This window comes from Vitis riparia, chromosome 6 (assembly GCF_004353265.1).
Source record: "Vitis riparia cultivar Riparia Gloire de Montpellier isolate 1030 chromosome 6, EGFV_Vit.rip_1.0, whole genome shotgun sequence".
In the NCBI taxonomy this organism is placed as follows: Eukaryota; Viridiplantae; Streptophyta; class Magnoliopsida; order Vitales; family Vitaceae; genus Vitis; species Vitis riparia.
In genome coordinates, this window is record NC_048436.1 from 16,149,054 (window position 1) to 16,170,256 (window position 21,203).

The 21,203-nt window shown below is 35.5% G+C and overlaps 2 protein-coding genes across 2 annotated transcripts in view; one reads left to right on the forward strand and one right to left on the reverse strand.

Annotated features, from left to right (window-relative positions):
* Window positions 1-590: 590 nt before the first annotated feature.
* LOC117916458 (zinc finger CCCH domain-containing protein 49) lies at window positions 591-4,977 on the reverse strand. The gene is made up of 4 exons (XM_034832513.1): window positions 4,790-4,977; window positions 3,693-3,962; window positions 3,366-3,589; window positions 591-1,590 (listed from the first exon to the last, which is right to left on the reverse strand). The coding sequence occupies exons 1-4, from the start codon at window positions 4,892-4,894 to the stop codon at window positions 765-767; spliced, it is 1,425 nt and encodes a 474-aa protein (XP_034688404.1). The 5' UTR covers window positions 4,895-4,977; the 3' UTR covers window positions 591-764.
* A 3,550-nt stretch (window positions 4,978-8,527) lies between these two features.
* The window catches only part of LOC117916892 (DExH-box ATP-dependent RNA helicase DExH11), a 63,379-nt gene continuing 50,703 nt past the window's right edge, over window positions 8,528-21,203 (forward strand). The window contains exons 1-5 of the mRNA XM_034833106.1: window positions 8,528-8,828; window positions 16,823-17,080; window positions 17,293-17,553; window positions 17,663-17,731; window positions 17,927-18,005. Coding sequence (XP_034688997.1) covers window positions 8,694-8,828; window positions 16,823-17,080; window positions 17,293-17,553; window positions 17,663-17,731; window positions 17,927-18,005 — 802 coding nt within the window. The 5' untranslated portion in view covers window positions 8,528-8,693. The remainder of the gene's footprint in view (window positions 8,829-16,822; window positions 17,081-17,292; window positions 17,554-17,662; window positions 17,732-17,926; window positions 18,006-21,203) is intronic.

Sequence of the window (21,203 nt, forward strand, 5' to 3'; positions counted from 1 at the left end):
CAAAACTGTTGTTATAAACGATTATGGAGATTTGTTTGGAAGGTGTTTTCGGAAACATTTCCAAAAAGTTATTTTTGACAATAATTTTTAAAAATTATTAAATTATTATGTGATGTTTTATGGACGGTTCACTTTGGAGATAAGATATCGGACTGACAGGCATTTGTGGATGTGCGCAATTATGATGCCTTTGTTGATCTGCTCAATTATGATGCCACCTTGAGCATATCCATTGCATAATGTGCTTTACCCAAAACCAAAACAAGAGTTGAAAAAAAAAGGGTAAATTATGGTTTCAATGGAGAATAAAAAGATAGAAAATATATCGAAATAATTTCGCAGCCTCCAAAAGATGCTCTGCTTATTATGTCAATCTTGACAATCTTGCCTTGAATCAATTCGCTAACGGGGTATTTATTATGTCAATCTTGACAATCTTGCCCTGAATCAATTCGCTAACAAGGTATCAAGCAATTATGGTCCGTAAGACATCAATCGCCTGTAAACTCTCAGGGCCGAGAAAAGCTGAGAAGCTGAGAGCCCGGGTCTACAGACACAGAACTAAGAAATGGAAATACACACAAAATGGGGAAAAAAAATAAAATAAGAGGCCATAGTGTGACACCAATGGAGGTATCACATAAAAGATTTAAGCCAAGAGGTTGAATAAGAAAATTTTCATATCCAAATTACAAGGCCAGTTATGAGTTTACCGAACAAGTACATAAGAGTAACCAACATGTAAAACAAAAATATGAGCATTTTCACTGCTGGGATGGCCCTGGTGGAGCAGAATGTTGAAACTGTTGGGATGCCTGTGGTGGCGGAGGAGGTGGTGGTGGCATTGCAGAGGGGTATGGCGGAGGGTACTGCTGGTAAGGTGGAGGGGGTGGCATATAGCCGTATGGTGGATAAAACTGCTGGTGAAATTGACCTTGTGGTGGAGGCATGGCCGGGTAAGCATAATGCTGCCCCTGTTGCTGCTTGTCTGAACCAGCTTTGTTCTCGCTTGGCCCTGCAGACCCACTAGGAGCCCCCTCCTGGGAGGGAACAAGAGCACCCATTCTTTGAGGATCCATCGATGGATAGAAGGTCCTCTCCTGCTGTGGTGGAGGTGGAATGTTGAAGTAGTGCATGGGTGGTGGAGGTTGGTCCTGAGTGCCTGGGGGTTGAATTACCTGGTTCTGCTGCTGGGAGATAACAGCCCTTGGCAACATCCCGCCATGAGCCAGTGCTGCCTGCTGCCTTGCTTCTTCAGAGCTTTCTCCTTCAGGTTTTGGTGCCTGTGGTCTACCCCACATTAATTTCAGCCTCAACCCTTTTATGACCAGTTTGTTTGAAAGCTCTTCTGCTGCCTTCTCAGCACCTTCCCTGGTTGTGTACGTTACAAAGGCACATGCTCGTTGGAGCACCATTCTTACTGATTCTATTTCACCATGGGCATAAAAGTGGTCCCTTAGGTCCTGCTCGGTGACTCTAGCATCAAGTCCACCCACATAGAGGGTTTTAATACTCTCATCCTCAGGAGGTTCCAATGAGGGCATTTCACCAGCCTTGTTAAGTAGCTTTAATGCCACTGGATCATTCACTCTGTAAAAATTAAAATAAATCAATAACTAGTAAGAAAAATCAGACACAAATATCAAGATCAGTAAGATCCATGCATCACACATATGAACCAAAATCAAAATATATATCACAACTTGTAGGATTCATGCATCAAACATTCGAATGTCATCAAATAGTCATATATGTGTGCAGCTGCATAAAGGAGGTGTGTTAAACCCAGTAGTTATTTAAGGGCAATTGATTACATACCTATCAGGGAATTATAGCCACGAGAAGCTGAAGCAAGAGTAACATCTAAAAGTAGGCAGCTAACAAGTTTGAAATTTCATTTCCAATCCACTCAAGTGCATCCCTTGGAGTAATAGACCAAACTTAGAAAAAGGATACCATATTCAGATTGTTAATGCAATATAAGATGCCAGTGTTAATTTTACCCTTCCGTTAGCTACAAATTCGGTCCTACAATGCGCCCTACATGCTCACCGTGGTTAATAAATGTCCAGTATATAGACAAATGTGCGTGCACATGGGGAAAAGAAAAGTCTAAACAATAGTGAATGGCAAATGAAAACACCCATCCAAAAGTGCAGATATGAACAGACGAGAAATAAAATAAGACAATTTTCATTTAATAAATTTTACTGGAAGCAGATGAAAAAGTATGAAGCACATTCCTAACACCACCACCACCAAACCCCAGCCCCCAACAACCCACCCCCTTCTCCACCACCCACATGGAAAGACAAAATCCATTGTGCTCAACACATATGAAGTTTGCAAGAAGATACAGTAAATAATATCATCAGCCGCGGAGGCTGCCTAAAAAAAGGGTTTCATCTCCTTTATTAAAGTTCTCAAATTTTGTCATCCAATGTCCTATGGCACATTTTCAGTGTTAAATAATGATAGAGATCACCAAGAAGGCTTTTGCTTTAATTGTGCACAAGTCCACTTGACGCAAAATGTATCCCAACTGCATACAACATGAATCCAAGGACAGCCAATCAAATACCACCAAACTCAAGTACTAGAAATTTCTTAATTACTTGAAATTCAAAGATATCAAGAGCCTATAAAATTATCGTTTGAACCATCACCAACAAAAAAATATTGGTGATACTACTCAGGGTTGCCTTAGATATGCTTGTGTTCTCTCCAAACCAACAAGGCAACAACAAATCAAAAGCTCAAGTATTTAAAGTGGCATTTTAATCCTGGTTTTCCTCTATACCCTGAATCCCTAATCCCCTCATAATGACCTACTCATGAAGTTGAAAAATCTATGAAGGTAATAGATTTCTGGACCAACGGCATCCTTATTCTAGCTGTTCCATGTCAGGTTGTGAGGTCAACATAAAAGTATAATAATTTCTCTCTCTACTCTGCCTTTTTCTTGAGAGAGAGAAAGGAAAGTGGGGTGCTATGTGTGACCAATCATCCTTGCTTATCAAAATATGCACACTCCACTGATGGGTAAGCTTACAAATGTTGCTTGGGTTTAACATTTAACACTTTACGCCTTACACTTCTATCCGATGGATGGAAACAAGGGAGCTAAATCCTTCATAATCAACATAATCCAACAAAAAGAATCAAACAGGACAAGGCAAATCCATCAAATGGATCGTTGTGACAGTGTGTGTGAAGAAACCAAATTTGTGTTTGTGTGCACCCATAAAACACAAACATTCATGATAGTTAAGATATAACTGAATATGAAGCCAAAGAATAGGATCATGTAGTATTTGGCTTAGCTATGCCTTATCATAAAAGAAACCATCAACCATTGCACATACCCATAGTAACGGTCTTTTATATTCTGCTGTGATAACTCCCCAGTGATGGGCATCTCATGTCTATAGGGGCACTCAGCACCTCTTGTGCATTCACCCCGAACATAGAAACTGCAAACATGTGCTCGGTTCCTTTTGTAATATGGTGTCGTTCTCTGGAGCTTCAAAATAGTATCATTTGGGCGTACTTTTCCAAATGAAGATTCATAATCTATACCAGCTCTTGCCTGCAAACAGCAAAAATTGATATTAAATTAACATAACAGCCCAAAAGGAAGAAGAAATTGCCAAGAGAGATAAGTAGAGATTATGAAAAAATTGCGACCATACCCTACGGTCATGCTCTTCTGCGAAGTATTCCCTATTCACATCACTCTTTGGAATGGCATCATTGGAATTGATTGAAAGAGCACTGTCTCGAACCTGAACTGGCAAGCCATATTCGAGATCGAGAAGACAAACTTGACAAACATTTTTTAACTTACTGCATGTCTGGCAAACCTCAGTTTTTTTAAATCTTGCATCACGACCTGGCCTCCACCTAAAAACTGTGAAGGGTCGCGTACAAATTTTACACTCCTTATCATAATCCGCCTTTGTCTGCATTAAGCCATATTAAAAATATCAATACACTTTGAACAAACAAATTACCAATTTTCACTATTTCTACACTGAATCAATCCCCTTTTTGCAGAAAATAACTAAAAGAAGCATGAAAATTATACTACTATTGCATAAATGTAACAAAACTCATTGACACATTGTCCTCGACGATTTCACCCAATCCCATATCTAAATTCTTCGTGTTACTTCACATACTTTTCTAGTTTCTATCACACCAGAGTAAAAAACTATGGATCACTACAGCACAAGATGATGTTCAAAATCATCAGCAAGAACCACTTGCAAATCACATTTTGAATAAATAAATAAATAAATGACTTAAACCAGGGTTTCCCCCTTTTTGTAGTGTTATGTGTCTAAATAAATCAACGAGATTTGACAATCTCAAACTCCACACAAGCTAAACACTACAAATAGAATGATGCTTCTGTGCAAGAAATTTTAGCTGCAACGCCTTTTTTTTTTTTTTTTTGGTTGAGGTAGACTTTTAAAATACAAATAAGACGCCATAATTTTTACAGCACAAATCGATGTCCTAAATCATCGGATCTTCCCTTTTGAAGAAAAAACGTCATTCAGGCATCAAATTTCAAGGGGAAAAAATCCAAAAGGACCTCACTTTTCAATGTACAGACCCGTATGAATTTGAATAAGTCGGTAAGATAGGAATATCCCACGCATCGCATAGCCGTTCGAAACACTGAAAATTAAAGGATTCTTCTATGCAGAGAACTTGACAATTTAGAGCTTGGTTTCTTGAATTTTTAGAATTTAGGGTTCCTGGATATCGAAAAAAAACTTACCATTCGAACGTATGGGTTGTCGCCGAGGCACGATTCGCATATGATTGGGAAGTCTGAGCGCTCCCATCCATCTGCTTCGAGATCTCTCAGCAGCCTATGAGCCATCTTCTCTGCTTCTGCCCTAAGCCCTTTGGTCTCGCTCCGTCAAATATAGGGTTTGAATTCGTGAATGAATCGGGTGGACGCTAGAATGATTTGGTTCAAGTATGGTTTTATCGTGTAGTCCCTAATGGTTCCCGCATTTATAGTAATGGCACTCCCTTTTCTTTTATTCAATATTTCTCCAGTATCAATTGGGCCATGGCCCATGAAGCGGTGAGGTGTCACATCAAAAATTTACCTTACAGGTCTTTTTCAAAATTTATATTTGTCTCCTTCGATGAAGCTTGATAATTGAACCTCCAATTCAAAAATAAATTCTCAATTTATAATTATTAACTGAAATCTCTGACAATCGGGGTTTCAATATATTTTTATTTTTTAAATATATATCTCATATGTGACAATAAAATAATTATTTTAAACATAAGTTTGATAAAATAGTTAAATTTATTTATTTATTGTCATAAAATGGTTGTTTTAACTCAAAACTCCAATGGTAATATACTTCGATGCGTCTTAGAATGGCAAAATGTCGTAATAATAAAATAGTTTTCTTACCATCTAAATTTTAAGTTCTAACTTCAACTAAGTTAAAAATTTCTCATTAAAGAGTGATTTTGGTTAAAAAATATCACCTAGGATGGAGTTGAAAAACTATTACTTAAAAAGGTAAAAAAAAAAAAAACTGATGCATATTTGATTTGAGAGTATTTTACAAAATGCTTTTTAGTGAGAGCATTTGTTCTAAAAATAAATAGAGGAGAATCACCTATCAAATAATTTTATAGAAAATATTATAAGTAATTTTTAAAATTTTAAAAATATTTTCTAAATTTTGTCAAACACTTAGTGGTGTTTATTTTTTACTTAGGTTTAAATAGAACTTAAAATTAAATAATATTTAATAGTATTAAGTATTATATTGTTTGTTTTATTAATATTTTATTTTTATTAAATATTAAAAAGTAAAAAAAAATCAATATATTATTTTTTATATTTAAAAAAAGTCAAATATTTTAGTTTTTTCTTTATAATAAATAATGACAAAATAAAAAATAAACAACATAAAATTTAAAAGCAAATTGTTTTCAACAAAAAACTAAAAAAACAAACACCCTCAATTTTTATTCGAAAATACCTTTTAAATTGAAAGTGTTTTTCAAAAATACTATCAAATGAACTTTTAGCGGATTTTTTTATAATATTAATATTATAATTAGTGTTTTGAATTAAATTTCTATTTTCCCTAACTTTTATATCCAATACACAAACCTTTTTTTTTAAAAAAAAAAACAAGAATTGTTTAACCTTGTTTTCAAAAACTTATTTTTAAAAAAATTGTTTTTTATTATTTAACTTTAAAACAATTTTTTTAAAACAAGTTTAGATAGCATAACCAAATGGACTCATGTTTTTCATTTTATTTTAAAAAACTGATGAAAACAACTCTTATATATTTTTTAAATATTGTTTTGTATTTCTTTTGTTTTTAAAATTTTGTTTTCAGAAAATAAAGATCAAACAATGTTAAAAACTTTTAAAAACAGTTTTTTATTTTTAAAAATAAAAAAACTGTTTTTAAATTATATAACCCAACAAACTTTAAATAGTTTTTATTTTCAAAAACCATAACCCTTTTTTGACACCAACGTATCCTTGAACTCAATGAGGCCTCAACTTTTTTGGCTCAAGAGGGTATAGGGAGTTGTAGATGTATTCCCATTTGACATACATCCCATCTAAGGGAGAAAAATAGAAAGTAAAAAATAAAATAGGTATGCCAAATACCATATTATGGCCTTTGCCAGTACTATATTCTCGATGCATTTTCCTTTTCTCTCAATGAGCTTGTTTCTTTTTTCTTTTTCTTTTTTTCATGCTTCTCATATTTCAAATTTAAATTAAAACAAAACAAAAAAGATCAAAAACACAAACTAATAAATTTGGCAACATGGCCCATGACTATCGAGCAGTCATGAGTACTAACCATGCAACCCAATTTTTTTTTTTCTTAGACAATTTCGTGATTAAAAAAGGAAAAGGAAAGGATGAAGCAAAAGTGATCCAGATGGTATATAACTATTTCACCCTTTGATGTATCAAATACGTAGACATACACCTACAATATAAACAAAGAGGATAAATTGAGTGGTAGATTTTTCTACCGCTTGCATGATAAGTAATGATTGAATATTATTATTATTATTATTTTGTATTTAATGCTTGTTAACCATTCTAATATCCGATCATGATGTAAAGATCTTATAAGTATGAAAATAATGTAAATAACAAAAATATAATAATATAAAAACTGAAAGTACACTAAAAAATATACACAATGATTTATAATAATCTTATAATTGCTTATATCCATTATGGCTTGGTAATGGTGGAATCAGGTGGATAACTCAAGTCATCTACAAGTGAGAAAATTTCAAGTATCCCTTGGGGATTCCCCTAATGATTGAGTTGGTCAATAAACTTCATTTTTTAGAAGTAAAAAAACACAATTTTTTTTTTGTATGTTTCCGATAAGTGCAGAGTGGTCTTTTTATAACATATGTATTTTTGCAATTCATTACTCTATTTGAGCAACAAGTGGCTAGGTAACGGCTTGTCAAGTATCCCATCATTTTGACATTCTAATCCCTAATTTAAAAAAATATATATATACGATAGAGCAACTCATAACTTTTATAAGAGGAAATTGAGTCATTATTGAATGTCGATCATTTGTACACATTGACATCGTATTAACTAATGAGTTTAGAGGCGTTGTCGTTGAACATGCCAAGTAGATTTTGTCATTTGATGTTATCATGAAGATGAGTGCAACATAACTCACATTCCTTTACGATATGACACATCATTACTGTCACCTAGGTAGACACCTATAATCAAATCGACTTTGCGACGAAATGACCCACTTTAGGGCCTTAATTGGGTATTATTTTTTGGTATTCGATGAATCAATGTTAGATTAATTAAGAGCACTTAGACATGTTCGACCAATTCAACTTCTTCGAATGCAAGAGATGGAAAAGTTATCCCCTACCCCAATATTTGCTCCTTTCAAATATTTTTTTTTTACAATTTTAATTTTCATGTTTTAATAGTCTTTTATGCCACTGCTGACGCATGTCTATTACTATTTTTAATAACTCTTAAAAGTATACAAAAATAAAATGAAAATCTATTTTCAAATAGGTTTTTAGAAGCCATGATGCATGTAGTAAAATGTAATTAACAAGGATAAGCAAATTGAAAATTCAAGACGTTGGAATGAATTAAAAAAATTTAAAAGTAATAAAATATGATTAGTAAGGTAATTAACTTAGAAAATACACATGAGGTGGAGTATATATAGTTTTTGGCTTCCAAAAAATAAACTGAGTGGCAATTTCTTAATCACTAAGGAACCGCAATTTTGTCTCACATGGGCCAAATGACCGTACACTCACCAATCATAGAACACATCTTGCCCTGATTAGGCTGGGAAAAAAAAAAAAGAGTAAGAAAGGAAGACAAATTGCATGGATTGTTTCATAGAGAGACTCGTTATAACGACGTGGCAATGAATGACATGGCACCACCACGTCAGCAGCCAAGTTACCGGCGAGGTCAAGTAAAACCTTAAAACCCGTCCACGGCCGTCAAATCACCCGAAAAGTCCGCACCGCTGTTCTAGCGCAGATGAGCTATGTCCTTTCCTCGCTTCTCACTCAAATGCTCCACTTCTATTGAAAGCCAAAAAGCCGGAGAATCAATTTGTTGGCGACAGTAAAAGTATCCGTTACACCAAATGAATCGGATCCAAGTGGGCCACGATGCCTCTTTCCGGGTCGGATTCTCCGGTCACAGCGGCCATCTCCGGCTGGAGCCTCTCCCGCCGGTCGAACGCCCCAACCCTCTGAGCTCGCTTCCAGATTTCATCTCGGTCAGTGTTCGTTTCAAACCTTTTTTCGTGCATTACTTTGTTTTTGTCAAGTTTGTGTTTTGCAATTTCTATTGCCTGAAAGTTTGGAATGAATTGTAGTTGTATGGATTGAATGCGTTTTTTTTTGTGGTTTTAGGGTTTCGTATCTTGCAGAGCCTCTGCTTGGTTTTTGAGGAAAAAATGAGTGAAAGAGGAGAAAATTATGAATATTGTGTTTTATATCTGGGTTGGTTTTTGTTCTGAAATGAAAAACTGTACTGAGTTGTGTGCAGATTTTTTATTTATTGGGCTCAGATGATGAAAGAGAAATTTGGTTATATTATTTTGTGGTTTTTTTTTCCTCAGCAGCCAGGCGAGGTTAACGCTTGCCCTTTTATTTTTTTTCACTGTCTGGAGGTTGGGGCTGGTTGGGGGTGTTATTACAACAGTAGTTTGGGTTTCATTTTAATCCTTATTTTAGTGTTTGGTGGCTCAGAAAACTAAGGGAAAGAAAAGGAATTGCAGTTTTGAATGGTGGATTTTTATTAACCGTGAAACGAGGAAACAAAACCTTCGCTGAACTGAATCTAATACAACTATTAGTTTCTATTTGCTCTCTCAACAATCAATTGGGAAGGTAGGGGGTTATTCCAGGGCTTTTCACAATGATCTCAAAGCAAATGATCAAATTATTGTTTTATGGCAAGCTGGGAGGGGGGAGCCCCCCTCTTCTTATTTGTTTGTTTTGGTAGTGGAGGCTGTTACTTTTCTTTTGAGGAGGGTGATTTTATACAAGGCTCAAGGCTGGGAGGTAGGGAAGGAGAGGGTGTGGAGGTTTCCTATCCCTTCTTTGTGGATGATGCTTTCCATTTTTGCAATCCCTGCAAAGAAAAATTAACTTACTTGTGTTGGATTGGTTTGAGATTTCCTCGGGTTTGAGAGTTAACATGGAGAACATGAATTAGTTTCCATTGGGGAGGTACCGAATATAGGGACTCTAGCATCCTTGATAGGTTGTAGGGTAGGGAAGTTGCTTACCATATATTTAGGTCTACTCTTGGAGCCCCGTTTAAATGATATGTGGTTTGGGATGTGCTAGAGGAAAGGTTTTACACAAAGTTGTCAAGGTGGTAGCGGTAATACCTCTCTAAGGGTGGCAGGCTTGCTTTATTTAGAAATATTGTTTCCAGTTTACTTTTTTTATTCATGCCCCTCTTCATTGCCCGTAGAGTCACGAGCTTGATACTTCAAAAGATCCAATTGAATTCCCTTTTTTTTCCCTTGGGGGGTGGGGTTGGGGGGTGGCTGGTGCCTTCGAGTAGAAATCCCACATAGTAAAGTGGTTGTCCATTTGTAAGGATTACAAGAAGGTGATCTAGGAATTAGAGCCTTATCCATCTTCATCAAAGTCTTGTGTTGAAAATGGTGTTAGAGTTTTGCTTCCAAACTGGACTTTCTATGGAGGCAGATAGAGGGAAAAGTATGGCGAAGAGTCAAGAGGTTGGTATTCTCAGAAACAAAGAGAGGCTATGACATTTTTTTTTGATAGGTTGGAAGGGAGGCTATGACATTAGTTTGTGGAAGATAATTAAAAGAGGGCTATGACATTGGTTTGGTAGACTTTGTGGTTTGGTAGCGGGTTTTTGTGTCTTCATGCCTTCTTTGTCTTTTGTTTTCTTTGTATACGATGTGTATACTTTATTTCGTTGCATTCGATTCTTATTTACCTATATAAAAAAAAAAGATAATTAAAAGAGGGTAGGGGGTGTTCCATGTCAAAACTAAGTTAGAGATATGCAATAGGAGAAGAGTTAAAGTTTTGACAAGATGATTGGTGTGGTTGCTGTTGATGTTTGGGAGGCTTTAAGTGAGCAAGGGCTTTGAAATTGATGTTTCTTAAGGCCATTCCAAGATTAAGAGTTGGATAATGTTGGATGTTTGTTTAGGAAGTCCTATGAGGAGAGAGGAGAGGTTTCCGATGAAAGGAGGTTTAGAGCTTGTTGTCCCTTTCCAAGGCGGGTTTTTTTTTGGGTGCTTGGAAGGTAGCTTGGGGAAGCATTCAACCTTAGATCCTCAAAAAAAAAGATGAGGACTTCTTGTTAATCATTGCTATATGTGTAAGAGAGAAGTAGAACTAACTATCCATATCCTCATCCACAACAAGATAATAAGAGGACCATGGTATCTTTTGTTTGCTTGTTTTTGCTCTTCAACTCTCCCTACCTCAGTGACAGAAATTGTTCAAGGTTGAAATGGGTGTTTTGTGGGGAAAAAGAAGAGGAAAGTTTGGAGAACAACTCTCTATGCTTGTTTTAGATCGGTTGGCTAACATGAAGGCAATAGCTATCCTTTGATGGTGTGAAGTGATTGGATCACTCAGTAAATTTTTTGTGTGCATCCTCTTCTAATGGTCCCATCAATGTCTTTTTAATGGTTCTTTGTTCTTGTTGAACTTCATTGAGTGGTTAGGGTCTAGATAGCTATTTTTACTTGAGGATGTTTGTTTTTGTTTTTGGGTAAATTATAAAAGTCACCCTATTATTTTTATCACTGTCTCAATTTAACCCCCAAACCTTTTGTTTTAAGCAATACCAACCTTAAATTATGCCTAAATGTGTGATATTTTTTTTGATAGGAAAAAATAATTATGTAAAAGTGCCTAGCACATGCCTAAATGTATAATGTATCTTTCCATTAAGATTTTCATTAAATGTTGATGGTGTCAAAATATTGTGTGAATGGCCGAATACCTTGGCCTTGAGTTTTGTATATTATATATAGACTTTACAATGATGCTATACATGAAAAGCAAATAAAAGCAAATAAATTCCCGCATGATTCTAACCCTATACATGTAAACTATAATTTGTCAAATAATGTATGCTAATTGTACAGAATAATAAATGGAGAAATAAAGAAACAATTGTGGGCTAAAATAAGGAAAGAAGTGTGGGCTAAAATAAGGAAAGAAGTGTGGACAACAAAGCTGTCCTTTGACAGATGGAAAGCTTGTACAACAATTATATGGGTATTGACATAATTTTTTTTCTTTTTTTTTTGTGATATGTTTGGATATGTCCATTTTGTCTACGCACTGGTTACATGAGTTTTTTTTTTCCCATCAATTTCTAACGGAAAATCCTAACAGAAGAGCCTATTTGACATTTGACATAATTTAAGGTTGACATTGCTATAAAAAAGTTTAATGGATAAATTGATACTTGAGTGAAAGTACATGGGTGATTTTTGTAATTTACCCTTTGGTTTTTTACCACTTTGGCTCATTTTGTATGGTATGTCCTTTATGTACCTAAGGTGTGCTCCTTGTTTCTATTAAACACTTTCCATCAATACAATAACCATTTGCCTATCCAATAAATAAATAAAAAATGGATAAATAAATAAATTGTGTGTATAGCCATGGAGAAAATTGAATAAAGTATTTTTTATTCTATTGAGAAAGATTTTTTCTAAGACTTTACAATATGAATAGATGCAAAATATATATAGGAAAAAGAAAAAAAAATGCACAACAGGGACTCTTAGAAATCAATAGTAATATATGAAAATTACATTAATGAATAATCTTTATTTTCCTAATCCTAATCCTATCCTTAACTACCAAATATTATGAGTTTAAATTAGAAAAAAATCTCAGCCTTAATTTGTTGTGAGGGATAGTAAAACTCTCATAGTATTCATCTTGGCAATTGGTGCAAATGTCTAAGTAAATTCCATACGTTCGGGTATATCCCTTTGTCACCAATCTTGCCTTGAATCGATCAATGGTCCCATCTAGTTTATGCTTCACCTTAAAAACCCATTTACATCCAACGTGAGGCTTTCCTTCTGGTAGCTTCATCAAATCCTAAGTTCCATTTTTTTTAAGTGCCCTAATTCATCTATGATCAGATTCTTCCATTTAGGAGTAATAAGGGCTTCCTACACTAACTTAGGAACAACTACATTGGACATATTGGACAAAAAAGCTTTATATGAATGTGGGAGACGATGATAGGACACAAAATTTGAAATTGGATGAAGCGTATAGGATCTAGTTCCTGTTCCAAGAGTAATGGGTAAATCAAGATCATCAACAACAGGAGAAGAATAAGAATTTCTTGTGCATTCTAGATCAATGGATATTGGTTTGGGTTCTTGGTAGTGCACTGATGATTGAATAGTCCTTCTCGGATCAATTCTCCTAGAGTAGACACGAAGCTTTTGTTGCTGCAAATCTTCTCCCCTTAGTTGTTGTGTTGGCATTCTGGACAAGGGAGACGACAAAGGTGAGGAAGGGGTAGGAGAATGGATAGGTCATTGAACAAAAATAGAAGGCATTCTCTCGAGTGATGAGACGGGTAAAGGAATGGTTTCCCAAAACGAGGCTTCACTAGAATTTCTCCACCTGAAGGTGAGTGTGGGCATAATATGGTTGGTTTTCAAAAAGGTGACATTGATATTGACAAACATCTTTTTGGTGATAGTATCATAACACTTGTACCCGTTCTCGGCTTGGGGAGTATCCTGGAAGAGACATTTAATGGCTTTAGGGTTAAGTTTGCTATGATGAGGATCATGGTCATAAACGAATGTTGTGTAGCCAAAGATTTTTGGAGGAAGAAAAGTGAATAATTTTGTGGCAAGGTAAAATTGAGTGAGTGAAAGTAGACATAGGTGTTGCAAAACTGAGGACTCGAGAAGGCATCCTATTGTTTTGGGACACGATTTGTGAACATGAGCGATTAAGCTACCTTAAGAAGGTAACTATATTTTCTTTCTGCTATTCCATTTTGTGAGGGTATTTTGATACAAGAAGATTGGGGAACATACCATTTGTTGAAAGGTATGTGCCAAGGATAGAGGAATAGTATTATTTCCCATTTTCAGTCCATAACACTTTTATTTTTGTTCCAAATTGGTTTTGCATTATCTCATGGAAGTTTTTGAACACTAAATGTTGGATTTTTCCTTTAACAAGTATACCCAATACAAATGTGTGTAATCATCAATGAAATTGATAAACCATTGTGTTTGTGCAATGTTTGTTCACTTTCTAGGGTCCCCATATATCACTGTGCACAAGGACAAAAGGAACATGTTTTTCATATGGTTGTGGCAGAATTGAGCCCTTTGATGTCTGGAAAGTTCACAAAACTCACACTGAAGTTTTGAAACTTGTTTTTGAACAATTTTGGAAAACAAACGCTCGAAATAAGAAAGGCTGGGATGCCCTAATCTAAAATACCATAACAAATTTTGTTTAGTCGAAGACTGATTTGCCACTTGAGCTTGTCTCTCCGAGAGATTTTCACCCTCAAAGTAGTACAGCCCATTTATCTCTCTAGCACTACCAATCATCCTTCTTGAATCCAAGTCCTAGAATTCACAACAATGAGGTAAGAATTTAGCAACACAATGACTATCTTTAGTAAATTTACCGATTGAAAACAAATTACAAGACAAATTGAGAACATGAAAAACAAAATTTAAAGCCAAGTTTTTTGAAATAGGTATAGACCCTTTCTGAGCAATTGATGATGATGTTCCATTAGCAGTTTATACTTTTTGTCTCCTAAAACATGGAAAATATGAAGTAAATAAATTAGAACAACTGATCATATGCTTAGAAGCCCCTAAGTCAATGATCCAAGAGACTTTATTACTTAGAATGACATTGAGAGCATTTTGAAATTACCTTGCTGGGCTAAAACACAAGTAGGGGAAGGATTTGATTGACTCTTAGATTGGTTGATGACACGGTGTGGTAAATCCCATTGCTCCTTTGTGAAAGGCTTGGCCTCTTGGCCTCCATGGTTCACAATTTTCTGTTCAGTAGGTCTAACATTAAAGGCATGGGTAGCATCTCCATTTTGCCTTTTTTGACTTGGCACATTCCCAGGTCTCTCGTGAAGCTACCGACAAGTTTCTCTAGTGTGGTGTGACTTTTTACATAAGTCACACCACATATTATCATGCTGGTTATTCCTCCTGAAATTCCTGGGTTGTTCAGCAGTAAGAGCTTTTTCAGTGTCGTTGATTTTTAGGACAGAAGTCTCAGTAGTCAGGCTGGAATCCTCATCCTTTTTCCCATTAACTTCCTATGACTTTCTTCACCTTGTATAAGGATGAATGCTTCATCTAGATCAGGAGAAACTTCCTTTCCCAACACATGATCACAGGCCTAATTGTATTGAGGATTTAGTCCCAAAAGAAACTGCTAAACTCTTTCCTATTCAAGCATCTCTTTTACCCACCTTGCATGAGTTGGTGACTCCATTTCTAGGTTGGTGTACAAATTCAATTCAATTAACAATCCCTTGAGAATATTAAAAGATTTAGTTACACTTGAAGCTCCCTGCTTGGTTTTCTGGATTTGTCTCTTAATCTGAAAGATTTGGGAAGCAGATCCCACCTTCGAATACGTCTTGCTCGCTGCCGTCTAGATATTATGCGCTGTAGGGAGAAGAATAACAAGGGAATTCTCAATTTCCCAAGCCTCATAAATCGGGTCTGTGACTACTGGGGTAGGTAAGGCACCATTAACATACTTAAATTTCCCTTTTCCCATCAAAGAGATTTTGGCTGATTGAGACCACTCCATAAAAATTTTTCCATTCAATATCATAGTGGAGATTTGAAGGGTAAGATTATCATTATGTGAAGAAGTTTGAGGGTTTGTGGTGCCGGGTTTTGAAGGTTCTGTCATGTTTATAGAAGCTGGACAGGATGAAGTCGGACTGGATTAAAAGAAAGAATCTAATAATAAGGTAATATGAATGGGGTTAACCTGGTTTTTAGGCTATAGAATGAAAAATGAAAGGCATGAATGATGGGCTAGAATCAGGTTGTAATGCTCCTCAATAGAAGAGGAAAAAGCGATCAGCAAAATGACATGAAAAACAGGGCAGAAACAAACTGTAATACTTTCTCAATGGAAGGGGAAAAAGCAATGAGTGAAAGGCTGATATGAATGGGCAGCATCAAGTATGGCCAATAAAACAAACACCTGATGACTGGTATAGTGCAATCTTTGTTTCCGATGATGAAAAATAGAGAGAAATATAATACTGTCGGCAGTATCTATTTTGTGGATGAAAGCAAAGGAGAACAGAGAAAAAAAAGAAAAATCAGTAAGGAACCTGCTTTGATATCATGTGTTCAGCCATGAAGAAAACTGAATAAAACATTTTTTATTCTATTGAGAAAGAATTTTTCTGATACTTTACAATATGAACAGATACAGTATGCATGTATGAGAAAAAGAAAAAAAAAACGTGTATAACAGGAACTCCTAGAAATCAGTAGTAATATACGGAAATTACATTAAAGAATTTCTTTATTTTCTTAATCCTGAATCTATCCTTAACTGCTGTTTTTATGAGTTTAAATTAGGAAAAAAATCTCAGCCTTAATAGTCCAAGCACTAGAGCATTCACATGGTTGAACCCCTGAGTGGAAGAAAAGAAAATGTTTATACTTGCAGAAAAAAATCCAGTGATGAGATCTCCAAAAAGTTTCATTAGGGAATCACTGAATTCATAAACAGGCATTCATGAATAATCTTTTGGAGCTTGTGGAAAATAATTACAAAAAAGGAGTATATGGATCACAATTTGGAAGTTATTTGTAACTTGCAGTTATTAAGGTTATAAAGAAGAGCAAAAATACTTTGTTGGGCTCTGTTTGGTCCTTTAGAAAGGGGTTTTTATAAATTGAAGGTGTTGATTCTTTCTCCCCTTGCAGCTTTGCATAAGCTCCCATTTTTATCAGATTTATAGTCCATTCTCAAACTATCAGGTAAAACTATAAAGACTTCATAGCAGTAGCACTAAAAATCTTTGGGGAAATTAAGGGTGACATTCGTGAAGTATATGGCAACAGTATATGTAGCCAGAGGTTAATGCAAATGTTCTTTAATGAAAAAAGTTGAACTATATTTTGTGAATAGAATTTCCATATCAAAGTGCCAATTATTTTATTCTTCCTGGTAATTATGTTTACTTTTGTTTCAGCCACCTGCATTTGCTAGGGAAACACCTGAAACTATAAAAGAGTATATAGAGGACACGTATCTCTTGCCAAGATTGGACCCTGATGAGTTTTCTCCAGAAAAGGTTGGAAGACAGTGGGATTTTGACTGGTTTGATAGGGCAAAAGTACCTCTAGAGCCATCATTGCCACGGTCAGTGGTGATCCAGAAATGGGAATTACCCTTTAGACGTTCAAAGAAAGAATCAGCTTCAGGAAAATGGGAACCCATATCAGAAGAGGTATGCTGGCTGCTTATTGTGCTTGTTCTCTTACACAGACACTTCTATTAACTTAACACAAGAAATCAAGATCACGTTGATTGCATATATATATATATATTTTAAATAAAATACAAAGAGGGTTATGGCAGTCTCTTCATTGTTGTCATTGCTGTTATTGTTACCTTCCTGTTTCTGACTTCATTTTGGAAGTTGCTTATTTAATTGTTTAGGTTGAGGTATCAGATCTAATGGTAGGGGCTCAGGATACTGGTCCTCTGCCCCGCATGGTTGGACCAGCAAAGGATTTCATACGAGGAAGCATCAATAATCGCCCCTTCCGTCCGGGTGGTTTGGATGATTCTCAATCTCTGGACAGGATTCCTCCTCTTGGTGCTTCTAATGGTGAATGGGTACAGGAGGTTCTTAATGGTGGGCCTGCTCTGTTTGTTCCTCCAAGCTTTAAGCAAGGGTTAGATCTTGGTGATCTCAAGGTGAACTCGATTTTATAAAATCCCAGGCAAATTTTTTTTGTTTATTTATTAAAATATTGTATTTTATTTCATAAATATCCATATTCTTATATGTTGCCTTTTTTTGTAGGCTTATTCTCACTCATGGAAAGTCTACAAGGGCCAGAGTGCACTCAAGGGAAAATCAGAGGAAAAGCTGGTCAGTTGTTGCAATACAGTTTTCTCATATAAACTATATATCCTTTTTCAACATTTGGGCTATATGTTACCTTGGCGTTTGCTAGTGTGCATGCATATGCATGTGCCTATGTAGTCTTCTTTAAGAACAAGTCTTAATAGTTGTCTCTTATATCATATTTGAGCAATGTTTTTTATGTATTTCTGATATCTGCAGAACAAGCTGTCCATACAATTTGATGACTTACTCAAGAAAGCTTGGGAAGAGGATGATGTTGCAGAATCCAAGGAAGATGGTATCATCTGCACCTTTTACATTTTGGCTCTTGGTACTAATGTTTATAAAGTTACTGACTCATGGGCAAAGAGCTGTAAACAAGCTCAGTACAGTGAGCTTTGCCAAGCTTATTCAGGCTCACAAAAATCAAGCCAGGGTGGAATTGGCTTAATTATTTGGTGGGCTGAGGCTTGGATTTGCTTGCCTCAACTCAACTAGGTTCATTTTGTCTTGCATCAAATTTGACTAGTACGGGGGAGGCTGCCCCACTTTGAATCCAACTTAAAGTGTGAACTCAACATGATTCAAGGAAACAAGTGCGGGTTTGAAGAAGTGTGGAATAATCTCAGTTTTGCACAAGATCTCAACTTCTAATGGTTAAAGAGTGAAAAAAAATAACCTTGCGAGCAAACCTTCAGGATTTTCTTAATAGAGGGACAGATTTATATTAACAGAAATTTTGATCACCTGATATTGGTTAGTATCAGATGTATGCCTCAGGAGATGGGATAGAAAAAAAAAGGAAATAGTCATCAAAGGACTTGGTAATGAGACTTCAAAGGGGGAAACTTGCACTAAAAGGTTGTTACCTGGTGCAGGTCCCTCTACTGGAGTTCTAGGAGGGGGGCTGATAATTGGCTATGGTTCAACATTTGTACAGGAAGTGATCATGCGTAAGCTTGAACCCTTAATTGCAGGTTTTTTATTATCAGAGGAGCAAAATTGGTTCTTGGTATTGAACAAAAAATTGAGGCATCAACTAAAAAATGTACTGGTGGAATGAGGAGGTTGAAAAAGTGATTAAAGCAAAAAGAGCATGTTTAAATATTGAGGTATACATAGTATTGGCGAGCTAGCATAGCTAGATTAGGGTGGTAATTTTGTTTTAAAAGCACTTCATCCAATGCTACTAGTTCTTAAGGACTTATTGGCTTCAAGAGCAAGATTGAAGGCTTAAGAAAGTGAAATAAATTAAAATAAGTACGTAATTCTGGATTTGGTTAAGTAATGATAAAATTATTAATTGGATTTAATGTAAAATTATTAATTTAATTTAAAGAAGATACTCTCTTTGGTATCAATATAAGTTAGGATTTGGTATCCAGGTTTGTCTTGATGCTTGATTGTAAAGTTTCAGAATGACCTCTATCTTTTCTAGGTCTTCCATTAGGAGGAAATCCGAAGGTAAGTAGATTTTAGGATCCAGTGGTTGATAGAATCTCTAGGGATTTGGATGAGTAGAAAAATGCCTTTTTGTCTTTGGAAGGGAGAATAACTCTAATTTAGTCATGCTTGTCTTGTATCTTTAGCTATTTCTTATCTCTTTTTAAGATATGAGCATTAGTAGTTTTAAGGATCGAGAAAATTGCAAAAGGATTTTCTTTGGTCGAGATTGGGGAGGCTAAAAAAAATCATCTTATCAATTAGGACATAGTGTGTAGGCCAAAGGAGTTTGGAGGTTTGGGGATTGGGGAGACTTCTTTGAGAAATTGTGCCCTCTTGGGGAAGTGGCTCTAGAGGTTTCCTAAGGAAACTTTTGTCTTTTGCCGTTAGGTCATTTTGAGCATTTATGGGACACATACTAATGGATAAGACACCAATATTCTAGATAGATGGTCACATAGATGTCCTTGAAAGGCTGTTGCACATGTATTCTAGGACTTTTCCACGTGCTCGCTTTATGGTGGGTGACAGGGTGAAAATTCATTTTTGGGAAGATTTGTAGTGGGGAAATCAACCATTGTGTTCACAATTTTTAGGTTTTTATAGAGCTATCACAGTGAAAAATCTCAGCATATTTACTATCCTTGGTAACTCCTTTTCACTTTTCTTGGAACCTTAACTTCCATCGCAATCTCATCGATTTGGAATTCGAGAACCTTGAAAGACTCATGTCCTCACTTGCTCTTGTGAAATAATCTTCATCCTCCATAAATACAAGAGCATTTTTTTTTATAGCAAAAACTTTTTTTTTTTGCCTTGTCCAATTTATCAAATCCAGTTTGATTTTTTCCAACCAAATTTTTTTGGAACTCAAAAGCCCCTTCTAAAGTCAAGGCCTTTGCTTAGTTAATGGCACATAAAAAGGTAAACACTAATGACATGTTACAGTTGAGAAGACCTTACAAATTCCTTGGGAAGTGGAAAATCAGTTGACCATCTCTTTCTACGGTACTCGTTAATATTGAGGCTTTGACACAAGTTATTCAATCTAGCTAAGATGGATTGGGTTCTGTCTAAGTGTATATGTGATATGATTACCATTTAATTTAGAGGTTTATGGAGTTCCATTAGAGGCAAGACTCTTTGGAAAATCACTTGTCTCAAAGTGCCGCATTGGATTGTGTGGTAAAAGAGAAATGCTAGAATCATTGATGAAAATTAGAGAATGGAAGAGATGATGTGGGTTCTTGATGGGGGAAAACCTTTTAAAGTTTATTCAAGGAAAAAAGGGAAGACCTAAGTAAACTTTAAGTAGGATTAATATTAATTAGAATTGAATTGGGATTGGTATTTGTTGGAGTCTAATTAGGATTAGTTAGTTGAGTTATAATATAATTAGAATTTGAGTCATGATAGGTTATTAGAATCCTAGTAGACTTTGGATGTTATAATTAGAATTAGAATCATAATAGGTTATTAGAGTCCTAGTAGACTTTGGATTTCTTAGAGAAGCCTATAAATAGATTAATTAATGTAAATCAAAGGGATGAATTGATATGAATAATATTATATTTTCTTTCATTGCAAGGTTGCAACCCTCAATGGTGAGACTCCATTGATTTTTTTTTAGGTGAGACCCCTAGAAGGCCTTAGTGAGATTTTAAGGTTTTCCATATTTTCTTCATTGTTTCTTCTTTCGCTCTATTTCTTATCTTATAATTTTCTCTACCATAAAATTTATTCCTTGTTCCTCTCCTTACATCCTAAAAAATAAAACCCTAGTCCACCTACCCTTGAGTGTAGGCAACCATCTTAGGGTTGTCCTACATCAGATCTACTTCACTTTTATTCCTCCTTGTGGGCTTCTTGTACAGAAGCCTGTACAACAATTCCATTTAATGTTATTTAATTCATTTGGCATTCAATTTATAAATCAAATTGGCTATATAACCATGAGAGGAATTGAGTCCAGTTTTGAGGGGATGTTATCTTTGTTTATTCTTAAGTAGACTTAACCTTTGTGTAGAGTTTTCCTTGTATGGTGGAGGAGTTT

Bases quoted from the DNA above. Each gene is read 5' to 3' on its own strand.
- LOC117916458 (XM_034832513.1), bottom strand. From the start codon at position 4,894: ATGGCTCATAGGCTGCTGAGAGATCTCGAAGCAGATGGATGGGAGCGC. The intron at 3,963-4,789 runs GTAAGTTTTTTT...GGCTTAATGCAG, and splicing joins ACAACCCATACGTTCGAATG to ACAAAGGCGGATTATGATAA. The intron at 3,590-3,692 runs GTATGGTCGCAA...TGCTGTTTGCAG, and splicing joins CAGAAGAGCATGACCGTAGG to GCAAGAGCTGGTATAGATTA.